This window comes from Oryzias latipes, chromosome 9, assembly GCF_053564925.1.
Source record: "Oryzias latipes strain Hd-rR chromosome 9, Olatipes_Hd-rR_3.1".
NCBI lineage: Eukaryota > Metazoa > Chordata > Actinopteri > Beloniformes > Adrianichthyidae > Oryzias > Oryzias latipes.
In genome coordinates, this window is record NC_136245.1 from 10,142,094 (window position 1) to 10,155,609 (window position 13,516).

The following is a 13,516-nucleotide window of genomic DNA, read 5'->3' on the forward strand; positions in this document are numbered from 1 at the left end:
TGTTGTTGTTGTTGTTGTTTAACTCAATTAACAAACCTAACTTGTTCTTGTACTCCAAATTTAAATCAAAAGACAAAAATATATAAACCATTGAAATTCGACTAATCAAATTAAGCATAATTTGCGGGCAAAACAGCGGAACACACCCGGAACAGGTGGAAGTTTGGGGTCCTTCAATAGCATGGCCAATGAGTTATACCACTGGAGGAGACATCACGTGGTTCCTCATTGGAGGAGAGCACCGCCATCTTGGTGAGGTCAAATTACTCCTGCAGTGCAAGCATGTGAACACATTTTTTGCATAATTTTGTGGGTTTCACCTGCCAAAATCAGAGAACGGAGTCCATGAAGGAGGAAGGTATATCATTTCACAGTTAAGTACTATAATTTTTTTCTTTTAATGCTGCAGGGGCTTCATTAATCATACACATGATGTTACCATGCATGATGCTGCAGGGCTGTTATCAACATGCTGCATGATGTTCGTATAATTTGCTGTTGACATAAATGTACATTTTATTTTGCTAAACCTGTATACAGCATACTAGGCTATTATAGTAATATAGATTTATACATTTCTGACTCAGTGACTGAACTTTTCTTGCCGGTTTCCAATGGATTCAGACTTAAGGAAAAAGTGGATCTTAGCAATAAAAAGATCTAACCCAGATGGATAACTGTGGTACCAACTAGTAATACAGTCTGGATATGTTAGAAACATTTGTGGAAACACATTTTGATAAGAGGTCAGACTGTTTGCTTGAAACCCGACACCATACCATCTGTGTCCATGTTACACAAATTGATCACTCACATGAATCAGTGTAAATATATTGTTTTTCTTTTTTGTTGTTGTTGCTTTTTTAGGGTAAATCTATTGTTCACTTTTGGACTTCTTTTGAATATTTATTTCATTATTATTATTATTAATAGGCTTTTTTTATTTTTTATTGACTTATTATTTATTTATTATTATTTATTGTTTGAATTGACTTAATATTGATTTATTATTATTGACTTATTGTTGGGTTTTTCTAAATAGTTTTAATTACATGTCAAAGAGGTCTAAAACTTCTTATTATTTTTAAAAATTCTTTGAAATTATTTTTTTCTTCGTAAGAAGTCCTGCAACAATGCATTTTCATTCAAGTTTGAGCTTTTAAGCCTGACTGTTTCTCTTCTTTAACAACAACAAATGATTTATATATATATATATATATATATATATATATATATATATATATATATATATATATATATATATATATATATATATATATTATATATATATAAATATAATATATTTACATCTATGTATAAATATAAAAATATATATAGTATATAAAAGCTACTTAGACACCACTAAAAGCAATAGAAATCATTGTCGTGTGGGCGTCGTCGACACGAAAATAAAGTTTATGCCTCTTAATTTCGTGAAAATGTAATGAATTTTCTTTAGTTCAGAAATGATTTTTTTTTAATTGAACTTTAAACAAACATATACACATAGTTACAACAGAAATAAATAAAAACGAATTAAATACAAAAAAAATAACATTAAAATTGTAGTTTACACTAGGGATTGTCATCCAACATGTAATCTTCAATGATAATGGACAGTTTTATCGCATTTTAGTTTTTTATTAATTTTAAGAGATTTAAAATATAAACCGATCTCTTTATGAAATGTATTGAACAATGGTTTGATTTTTAAAAATCTGCTCTTATGAATGAAAAATTTCCCAGATATTAATAAAGTATTAAATGTCAAATCAAATAGATTTTCACCAGAAACTACTCCAAATAATATGACGTGCTTTTGAAAATGAATAGAAATAGGAAAAGGAAACTTTTAAGATCACCAAGATAAAAAATCCTCCCAAAAACTGTTAACATATATACATTGAAAAAAAAAGGAGATCAAGTGTTTCTATATTTATAACACAAAAAGGACAGTTATTTTCTGGAAAACCAAATCGTATATGTAGTAGTTCCTTGTATGGATAGACTGCATTCATTATTTCAAAAATGCACGTTCAATAGTATGAGCAGGACCTGACCAACCAGACATGAGCAAAAGAATGAGTCCACGAAGCTTCAGAAAAAGAGAGTTGTCATCTGCTTAATATTTAAAATTGAAAATTACATCTGATGCTACAACGCTTGCCATTTGCAATTAGACCTCAATCTGGAGGTTTTTATAACAAATAATTTAAAACATATAATCTTTTTTTTATCTTATTCGATCAGCCTTATCCTGTAGACCTATATGTCTTGTATGTCTTAAAGCCCCCCCCCCCTTAAATATGAATTTTGGACACAGAAATTCCAGTATAACTACACTCCAGTTAATAATCCATTTTTGAAACAAGCCACTAGTGGGCGAAGTCAGGCGACACCCTGGACAGGTCGTCAGTCTGTTGCAGGGCCACAATCACACACCCATGCGCACTCACGTTCACACCTTGGAACAGTTTAGATTGACCAATTAACATTTGAAGCATGTTTTTGGGTTTTTTGGACGCTGATCACTTTCGTGACCAAGCTCCACAGGTGAGCCTCACAGCCAGAAACCTGCGCTTCAAATCCCAGCTGGGACCTTCCTGCATGGGGTTTGCATGTTTACCTCGTGCATGTGTGGGTTTTCTCTGGGCACCCCTCCCACAGTCCAAAAACATGCTTCATAGGTTAACTGGTCCTTATGGTGTGAGTGTGTGACAGACGACATGTCCAGGACGGACCCTACCTTCACCCAACTTTAATCGGGACAGGTTTGGGCGACCCTGAAAGGGTTAAGAAAACTAATACACTCCTAAGTTTTATGAAACAGACAACACGTTCTTTCTCAGGCATGGTTTATTGAAAACACACCAAATTTATACTCTACAAACCAGTATTTTTCATTATGTGTAACAAGCGTAATATTTGCCTCTGGGTATTAGTAAAATTAACATAATACATTCCGTCACCGTGGCATTGCTTCTGCCTGCTAAGAAAGCATGAACATCTTTACTTCTCCAGATTCAAACCCCTTTTTCTGACAAATCTAGCTTTTGAAAAGTTTATAATACAATGTGATAGAAGGCAGAAACTCGCCAACAGTCTAGACTAACTCAGGGCGACAGTGGGGTGGGGTGCCAAGTAGATCAAGTGATGACATGACGGGAGAAAAGGGATAAAAGTTGACCCAAATAGGGAAGGTGAGCGTTTGGGTTGAGGAAATGACAGATCAAGGTTAGAAATAAAGTTATTATAAAACACATCTGACTTTTTCTTCTACTATGGAAAAGGTTAAGGCACATGAGAGGTACAAACGCTACTTTGTTACTTTATTTTGACGATCTTGAATCAGTCACATCTACACATGTTGGCTTGTTTGATTCGGTGTGTTTCTGTGTATTTTACTGCACAGTTGCATGGCTCTTCTTTGTGTCAATGCACAATGGGCTGCACACCCACAAAAGCAAAATTCACCTTCGTTTCCCGGAAAACAACTCGGAATCCTTCACTGAGAAGTGCCACAGGGATGTTTATCCAACCAACGCATACATCTGAGGACACACACAGAAGGAATGATGGGAACTGTTCCACTAACCTCTGAAATCTAAGTTTAATTTACACTTTTTTTTGTAGTTTTATTTGCTTTAACCACAACATACAACTTTGTAAACACTGTAAAATATGCAAGCTGTTTGAACTTTGAACACAGATTCAACTTTTACGCAGGCACATGCTGTTCGCCTTGAGTGAGGTGTGTGTGGGTAATGCCAACTCAAATTCTAATAAATGACAAATTTCTTCTCAGCTGCCCACATTGTAAAAATATAGACTATATAACCAACTTTTCATGTTTTATTTGAGACGCTCTTCACTTTTGCATCCAGATGAATTCACTTTCTGAATGAGTGGATGAGTTAATATCCAAATAACACCACACAAACTGGCACTTGGAAAGGACATAATATAAACATCTTTACAGGTTTTATTCTTGCTTAGCGTTCGTCTTGATGTGGCAGTGAAGAGAGGTTGAAGGAAATTACGTGATTATGGATCAGGAAGAACAACATTGACGTCTTTTGTTTTTCCCACTGTGGAATGTCTGTCTCAACAAACCAACACTGATATTTTTCTGCAAGTTTTTTTACCTTCTTATTTTGACAAACATAAATAAACTTCATCATGACCGGAGGACAACACTGAAATTATACAAGTGGTTAATTGTTGTTTACAGACGTGGTCAAGTGAGATCTGCATTTCATGTGATTTTAATATACAACCAAGAAATGTGACTTTTCTGTTTTTTGTCTTCATTTTTTTTTTAAATCTAATATACATCTGTATAAAAAAAAAACAAAAAAAACAATCTTCTTTCCTTCTCATCTTGTTCTTCCTTTTTAACAAAACGCCTCATGTCTTCTTTAATACACATCACTGAAGAGCAACCAGCCAGGATGCTTATGAAACCGCATCAATACACAATCCAAGTGACAACTTATAGTCTTGGTTCAATAAGTGGAGCCGTTTGATTGGAAATCCTTATTGGTCTCCCTTTTTACTTCCTGCTGTGAGAACAAAAATTAACAAAAATATATTTCATCTGTTGTACTTACTGGGTCACTTGCCTCTTTCCAGACATCAACTTACATTTTCTTTATTAAAAAAAAAAGCAAAACCAATTGCCTGTTTAACACGTTTGACTCCTTATCAGATTTTTTTTTTTTATCTTTTGGGAAAAAAACAGAGAAAACACAGTGAATCCACATGGAGTTTCAGTTCATATGGTGGTACAGTCCATTATGCTACAGTTCAATTTCTGTCCCTTCATTTTCCTTCGTTGTCCGTTCCAACCAAACCCGTAACAAACATTCAGAAACTTTCAGAAACCCCCCAAAAACCCCAAACCAGTTTACTTCAAAATCTTTAACTCAAAAACGTGGAAACCAAGACTGGACTGAAGAAAAGAACTTTCCCCAAGTCTCTTTCCACCTGGCTTTCTGCCTGCACACATTCCTCTTCCGTCTATTTTCGCCTTAGTTTCACTCTCTTCTGCTCTCTCTCTGTCATCTTTACTGATCTCAATCTATTTAATGTCAACAAAAGTCAACACTGAAAAAATTCACATGCTGTCCAGTGGGAATGTAGTTATGATAGAAGAGTATTTGTAGTCAATGTTTATCCTTAAAAAAATCTCTGAAAAGCACAATTTAACGCTGGCGGCTACTATGTGGTTGCTGATGTGATCATTGTCTTTTTAAAATGTTTCTTTCTGTACAAAGTTCAACTGTGAAATGGCAGTGGTGATGCAAGAGATCCTCTTCTGGCCTGGGAGGTTTTTTCTTAGGCCTGCAGCATGAAAGAAGAGAAGAAAAGAAAGGTTAGAAAATCAGTCTGAGATGACAAAGCTTAATCAGTTTCTATATAATCTACATTTAAAGTCCCACTCTAATTTCCTTTTGATCCATTATAAAAAGTGTTACCAGTGGTCTTTCAATTATGATTATGCTGTTTTTAGCCAAATTTCAAAATTCTGTGTTATTTTCTAGGACATAGCTTCTGTGAGTTCATAAGAAATTGCCCTCTGAGTTGCGAGCGGGACCGCTGGCGCAAGTAAGCCCGCCCCCAATTCCCTCCATCCACCTTTTGCACCTAACATTACCGGTGCAACAAAAGGGCGAGCAATATTGGAGATATCCAGTCGTACAGCTTTGAGCCAGATTCCAGCTCAGACGAAAAAAACAGAGACGGACGTGGATCTATTTGTCTGCAAGTGGGTGCATCACAATGGAGCGAAGCAGAGAGATTGTGGCCCGCCCAGCGTATTTTCTACATTACAGCAAGAACCTTTTTCAAACAGCATTTTTTCATTTGCTCCCGATTCAAAATGATTTAAATCAGAAATACTCAGAAATGCTCCATTAAGCTTTATTTTTATTCATATACGTCCTCCATCATGAGAAAAATGCATGAAACACAAAAAACACAATTTACATCAGAGTGGGTCTTTAAACTCAAGACTGTTTTCTATTCTAATGATAACAGGAGTTTTTCTGCTTTCTTCCTTTTGGTCATAACATTATTAGAAATAAATTCTTTTAATACTTGTAGTTGTTTCTTTGACTTAAGAAGTATGATTCTAGTGAGTGTTTCAAAAATACAAACATCTCCTGAGGCAGACAGAATTTGAGGGTTTTCTACCACAGTGAAAAGGAAAGACTAGAATTGATGGCTTTGAGAAGGATGTCTGAGATATGAGGATGACAGAGAGGAAGGCAGTGTGGTCTGTAAGGATACAAGTATGGAGGAGGAAGAGGAGGAGCAATGCTGCTGACAGAACAATGAGAGCTATACAGAGGGAAAATGGTTTCATGCCAAGGCTGAGACAATCTCTGTGGTATTTGCACTATTGCCCATGTTTAACCACAGTATTGTTAGGCTTAAATAACTATAAATAAAATTGTTTTATTATCAAAAAGCAAAAAACCAAAAATAAACCAACTTAGGAAATAACTTTCTTACAGAAAACAATCTGTCCAGACCAAGCTGGACGTGGACCAAAACGTTTTGCCTCCCCTAAGGAATGAAATGTAATTAAGCATATCTTTTGGAAATTTTCCCCTTGGCAAACCCAAGCCTGTTCATGGACCTGCTGAATGAAAAGCAGATCCTGTCTGGTGAAGTAAAAGTGAACATTTGGATTGATGCAGACCTTTCCCGACTTCTACCTTTTTTATGCCAAGAAAAAACAAGGACACTAATTGTAATTGAAGAAAAATTGAGAATTGGTCCAAAATTTTCAGAGAGTTCACGGTGAGAGAGGCAATCCTGTCTCATAATTGACAAATATCCACATTACGTTTGAAACTTTATAAAATGTATACAGTAGTCCCTCGCTATATTGCATTCACCGAATTCACGGTTTCGTTGTTTACAGAATTTTTGTCAGACTAATTTTGCATGTTTTTTTTTTTTTTTAATAGCTCACTGTGCTCTGCGTCTTGATTGGCTGTTGATGTCAATCAATCTCCTCTGTGCCATGTCTTCTGTACAGAATGGGTTCAGCTTCATAAATGCGCACAGATCTTCAATAGCAACAATAGTAATGTTTTAATTCTAGAATACTGGACTTGTTTTTTTTATGAAAATTTGAACTTTGGGAGTTTAACCAAGAGAGAAAAGTGTAAAAAAATGTTCATGTCTGTTTGAGAAAAGTATAAAGGTTTATAGTGAGGGGTTTCACAGCCTTAAAACATTTATTTTCCGTTATTTTTAGAACCTAATTCCCGCGATAGATGAGGGAACACTGTACATACTGTGGGCAGAAGATAAACTTTCTAAATTGTCCATCCCAAACATTACTAGAAAAGAAAATCCTCAAAAATGGTCAAGTGGTGTGATAGAATTGTGCTTTCTTAAGCAGCTTCAATAGCTGGAATTTACCATCGACTTATCAGAACTATAAAAAAAAAAAATCTTCCTTCCAAAAATTTCATGCCTTAAAGCTTCTGTGTCATGACTTTAACCAACTTGTTCATGATGGGAAATCTTCAAAAGTTAACAAAGATTTTAACAAAATTTAACCTGTCACATAAATGCTTGTAATCTCACAGGGTTTTAGACATTAGGAGGATTTCACATAGGAAAAGGCTGTCCTTTCCTTCTTTAAGTCATTTTATAAATATCTCCATTTAGAAACATACCTTTTCCATATAACTTTAATATTAAGGTATAGACCTTCATAGGGTGCACGAAAATGTAAATGACAAGCAATGTCTATCTGACATGCAATGCAGATAGGATGTTTTTTGTTTAATTTCTTTATGTTAAAATACTTTGAGAAAAAAAAGTTACCAAAGAAGTTTTTAAAAAGTGTCTTTTAAAATAGTGGCTGTCAGACCAGGATAAGGTCTTTCATAATTGCTTAAACTAGGACTAGAAATAAAGATAAAGAACTTTTAACCTCACAATGTTACATCATGAAATCATGCGAGTTCATCTTCTGCTGCAATGCTTACATGTGCTTGCTTCCATCACCACTTATGAGGTGGAATGAATTATTTCTTCTTCAATTCCGCTTTTTATCAAAGGAAGCCTCCGTCCTGGGAGAACCTGTTTAGAACGCTGAAGAATGATTCCTACATCATTTGCTGTGAGTTCTAACATAGGCTGGCAGGGAAGCTGTGGATGAACCTGCACGTGGATTTCAATCAGGCAGGCATTGCCGAACTGTAAACAGAAACCAAAGTCTGTCTCTTTACTTTAAGTGCAAGAAAAAGCAGAATCTGTCAATCCCCCTGAGCGGGGGAACGTTTTCTTTCATGCACATTGAATGTATCCTTTCAAGATACGACATTCTTAGTCAGATCTGGTCCTTTCTTAACCCTTATGCCATCTTCACATTGGCTTCAGCAATGCACGTTCAAGCGACCACGTCCAATAAAAAGTCTATTAGTACCCGTGCATTTGCGTGTTTTGGGCTTCCACGTTCAAAACTCTCACGTTCACGTGGAGCTACGCACGTTTCTGTGACTTTTTTTCCAGGCTTTATGTACAAAAGTTAAACTAGTTAAACTTTGCCCAATCAGGGACTCAGATTTGGTAGTGATGTAGGGGTGGCAACCTTTTTAATCCACGGAAGAGCCATTTGTTTGAAAATTGATCATGGAGGATAAATTACTTTCATATATTGGAATAGAGCTGTGAAAGAAAAAAGCCTGGAGTAAGATTTGCACGGTTTTAACATTTCGCACCAAGCCTATTCAATTGTAGGTACATGCGCAAGTATAGGGTGGCGACAATCCAGTGTGAAACCATATGCTAAAAGCATGTTTAAGAACACGCTGAATGCGGGTGACACATGCCTGGTGTGAACAGGTTAGTGCTGTTTTAGAGTTATGACACATAACTGTGAGACCCCTTGTTTTTGCTTTGTTTGTGGATTTATGTATCTTTAGTCTTTACATCTTTAATGCTTGATGATAAAACTAAAAACTGTTTGAACTCAATTTTTTGTAGCATAAAAAAAGGACCACTTGAAATTGGGGTTTATAATCAGTTTCAGGGTTATTGTGAAATTATTGTGTAATAACATTAAAATCTGTAAAAAGAAAAAAAAAGAAGCAGAGCTTGTACTAAAAGCACGAGTATCAAGCATTGCCACAGTTTAAAGTTAAATGAATAGAGTACATTTTAAAGTAAATAAAAGATCAAAAAGGCTCTGGACAGCTGAGGGTTAAGTTATTTTGAGCTAATTTGGGGTGCATGTCTTTGGGGGTAGAGTTGGATGAAAGGCGTGAAGGGAAACAGGTGGAAATGATGAAGTTCAGGAGGAAGAATTTTACAGTCCACTTCAGGGGATGCAGTGATTAAAGTTTGATTTTTTTCAAACCTACCATGCATGCATTTAGACCCAGGAGTCAACAGGCTGGGGCTTAACATCACAAGCGTCCACCAGACTGACCGCAGGCCTGTTACTCCTGATATAGTGTTTCCTATTTGTGTCATTCTGCAGCCACAGGAGGACAGGTTAGGAGAAAACAAAACAAAACACAGACATATTAAAGAAAGAAAAAAAAAGAGGTCAACATATTTCCCAAATCTCCTCACACTCATGCATTCAGGATGAGAGAAGCCAGAGTTAGTTAGCTGCCTTAAGGAGGGCTCTGCAAAGAGGTTGGAGTAATTATAAAACAGCATACTTAAAACATGCATAAAAAAAGTAAAGCCAAGTTTCCACAGCCAAGGTGCTTTAAAAGCGGGCAGAAGAGCACTTCTGGGGAGCACAGACGGCAGCTTTGGAGTAACTCTAGCGCACTCTGAGGACGAGCATGAGTGCTTGTTGTGAGCGGTGCTGTTTGCAGCTGGTTGAAGTGCTTATCTTTTCAAGCCCTATCTTCAGCTCTAACTGCTGCAGTGGCATTTTACCTCAATGTGACTAAAAAGTGAGTCAAGTAAACCAAATTAATGTCAGTGTAGTTCTTTGCTGCCAAATGTGATGCAAATGAATGAAAAATCCTCAGAGATAAACAGTTTTTTTTCCCTTTTGGATTTTTTGCATCTTTTAGCAGCAGCTTCAATTATGTCAATACATAAATACATGTTTTGAAAATTCATGTTTATTTTGTTTTAGCTCCTAGTTTTGAAAGGCCAAAACAATTTGCAAATGAAACTTTAAAACTTCCCTCAAAAAGTTTATCTGCGTTTGGTATAAAATTGCAGGTTTAGAAAATCCTCTCTTTTGCAAACTTTTAAAGATAGAAAACTTGACACATTAAAGGTTACTTTGTTGTCATTAAACATTTCAGAAATCCTCTAAGGCTCTCATTACACACTTTGAGCTGTGATGGCAATCAGCGTGACAGCAAACAAGCAGCAGTTAGGCCTGTCCGTATGAGCAGATGACCTCCTGATAATTCAGCCGTCTGCTTATTTCTATCATAAGTCTTCTCCTCGAGAAGGGCGCTTGTACTTTTAATTAGGTTCCCATTAATTACTCTGCAAACTGCCGAAGCTTACACTCAATTAAGCAGCGTCTCACAGATCTGGGGATGAGCAGAGGAGAGCCGCAGCGGCAACATTAACTGGGAATGACAACTTCCTGCCTCTTTCAAGAATCAATAGGATTAAGCGCCTCTAATGAGGGGCCACCACAGGAAACATGGACAGGGAAAGGGAGAAAGAGAATATTAAGATAGGGTTTTCCCCGGGGACATTATTATTTCATCGTCTGCTCCTTAATCCCACATAAGATCAGAGGAGGCCTGCTTGTACCTTTAATGGCTCCCGCTCTGTCAGGTCCGCTGTTCCGTCGCTCGTCTTGTATTTGCAGTCCTTGTCCCTCTGGTCAATGGTGGAGTAACCATCTAATGAGGTCAGAGAAGAATGATGAGAAGATCCTCACTGTTTCTGATTACAGTTACATGTGAAGAGGTGGATGAGGTGTTTTCTGCACTACTGCATTAGACTATGTTCGATATATTTACATTAAAAAAAATGGTAGGATTGTGTTTTCTGTCTGTTGTAATGCTTGAACTTGTGTACAATTCTATAAAAATTCAAAAGTTGCTTTTACGAGCAACTGGAGTAAAGATGAGTGACATCTTCAAGTATTTCTTGATTGATATCATTTATTTCAACAGCAACAGGAGCTGATGTGACTTCATTCCCTTCAACTGCTCAGATGAAATGAAATCATTTTTACAGACCATTTAAAGTCAATTTACACAAACTGTCGGCTTCGTTCAAAAATTGTTTGAGATACCTGAAAGACTTTATTGATGTATTAGTGTGGCAGAAGTCTGTCACCCAAAGATTGAATGTGTGCTCAAATTGGCTTCAGTCACACGCTAAAATCTGAAAATATTGATTTAAAGACCCACTCCGATGAAAATTGTGCTTTTAACATGTTCTTGGGGGCATTTTCATGGAAGAAATATATAAAGAAAATGAAGATTAAATTGTGTTTGAGTATTTTTTTTCATCAAATCGTGGTGAATCAGGAACAGACGAAAGTTATGCCCTTTGAAGAAGAGCTTATTTGTTAGGTAAAGAAAATACGCTAGGGTGGGCCACAAGCTCCCTGCTCTGCTCCATTCTGATGCATCCACTTGTACACACCAGATCTTAGTTTTCCTCATCTGAGCTGACATCTGGTTTACAATTGTACGGCTGGATAGCTCAAACATTGCTCGCCATTTTTGTTGCGCCGCTAAGTTAGGTTGGGGACGTGAGGGCTGTAAGCTATTGGGAAAGCTTGTAAACAGATGGTTGATGAGTCTCTTGGGGCGGGATTACTCCTTGCCAACAGTCAAGAAGTGAATTTCACGCAGAAGTGAATTTCAAATGAGCCCCTTGCCACTCTACAGAATCTATGTCCTGGAATACAACACAGATTTTTTTTTATTTTTGGCTAAAAATTGTAAAATCATAATTAAAAGACCACTGTGAATGCTTTTAAATGGCCTTTATCAAGCTATTCTTAAGCCTTTCAGAGTAAACTATATCCATTTACACTATATAATCAAAAGTATTTCCTCACCCATCGAAATAATCACTTGGCCTGGGGGACTGTTTTTACAAACATTTGTGAAAGAATGGGTTGCTCTCAGGAGCTCAGTGAATTCCAGCGTGGAGGATGCCACATGTGCAACAAATCCAGTTGTAACATTTCCTAGCTTCTAAATATTTTACAGTCAACTGTCAGCTCTATCATAACAAAATGGAAGAGTTTGGGAACAACAGCAACTCAGCCATGAAGTGGTAGGTCACGTAAACTGATGGAGAGGGGGTCAGTGGATGCTGAAGCACATAGTGCAAAGAGGTCGCTGACTTTCTGCACAGTCAGTTGCTACAGAGCTCCAAACTCCATTTGACCTATAGATTAGCCCAAGTACAAAATGCAGAGAGTTTCAATAGAATGGGCTTCCATGGCCGAGCAGCTGCATCCAAGCCACACATCACTAAGTGCAATGCCTACCTGATGCATCATGGGTGATGTAGTGCCAACAGTGGCACTGAAGCTGGACACTCAAGTCCTTAAATTTAATTATTTTATGCAGTTTTTACACGGTCTGACAACAGATCCCGCCAGAAGCAACACGGCTAAACACAAAGTTGAGCTGCTATTTTTGTTGGAACTGAGAAACTTTGAGTCATGTTGGCACCAGGAAGTGAGGACGTTGACCACATCCAATTGGTCAGAAACGTATTGCTCAAACCTCAAATAAAGAATGATTGGTGGAGAAAGTATAAGGCACAGCACTTTTCAAAAACACCTATCGGCTAAATTGAGGTAGCGTCATTCTTATTAAAATGTTTTAATGAAATCCAATACGTTTTTTTGCAATCTTTCACATCCTATTAACGCATTGTTTTATCAAGACCTTTTAGGATGAACACAGAGCTGATATCCTGGCAATGGCAAATGTTTTTAGATCAGTTAAAATGAACAATTTCCCACAAAACACCTGACCATCTCCCGCGGCACGCTGTTTGAAAAACACTGGCATAGAGCCATAAAAAGCACGTTTGAAGCAGATCCCAAAGCAGTTCTACAGAATTTAGAGTGTTTAACTGTTTACATTATAAGCCGTATGGGTACTTATACTTTGTGTTTACTAATCAAAATGATAAGTCACAAAATGTGTTACTACACACCAAGTAGAGTAACAGAGAACTAGTTAATCCTTGGCCAAGGTTTCCTCCTGCAGATTCAGGCTCTTACCTGAGTCCAGCTCAGCCACAGGAATCAAGTGAACATAATAAAGTTGCTTAGGTTTAATCTTTTAACTAAATAGGCAACACACGCACACCCACACACACACAGAAAAATTAACCTTGGTTCTTTTCCATCAGAGGAAGGGTGGTGTCATCATAACCCGGTTTGCCGTTCTTTGTTGCTTTCGGGGTGACTGCCACAGTTGGCTGAGAAAAACAAGTAAAACACAAATAAAGACATTTCAATTTACAAAAAGATTAGTTTCTCTTGTATCACTGGATTACAGTTTTTGAACAAAAAATA

General features: G+C 36.9%; 1 protein-coding gene across 42 annotated transcripts in view; it reads right to left on the reverse strand.

Moving 5' to 3' along the window:
• Positions 1 to 2,838: 2,838 nt before the first annotated feature.
• Positions 2,839 to 13,516, reverse strand: part of arvcfb (ARVCF delta catenin family member b) — a 265,441-nt gene continuing 254,763 nt past the window's right edge. For 30 of the 42 annotated variants that reach the window (XM_078952629.1, XM_078952628.1, XM_078952607.1 and 27 more), the window contains 4 exons: positions 13,332 to 13,419; positions 10,768 to 10,859; positions 9,390 to 9,502; positions 2,839 to 5,343 (listed from right to left, as the gene is read on the reverse strand). In XM_078952629.1, coding sequence (XP_078808755.1) covers positions 9,401 to 9,502; positions 10,768 to 10,859; positions 13,332 to 13,419 — 282 coding nt within the window. In that variant the 3' untranslated portion in view covers positions 2,839 to 5,343; positions 9,390 to 9,400. The remainder of the gene's footprint in view (positions 5,344 to 9,389; positions 9,503 to 10,767; positions 10,860 to 13,331; positions 13,420 to 13,516) is intronic. The other 12 variants (XM_078952635.1, XM_078952610.1, XM_078952609.1 and 9 more) reach the window with 1 other exon arrangement.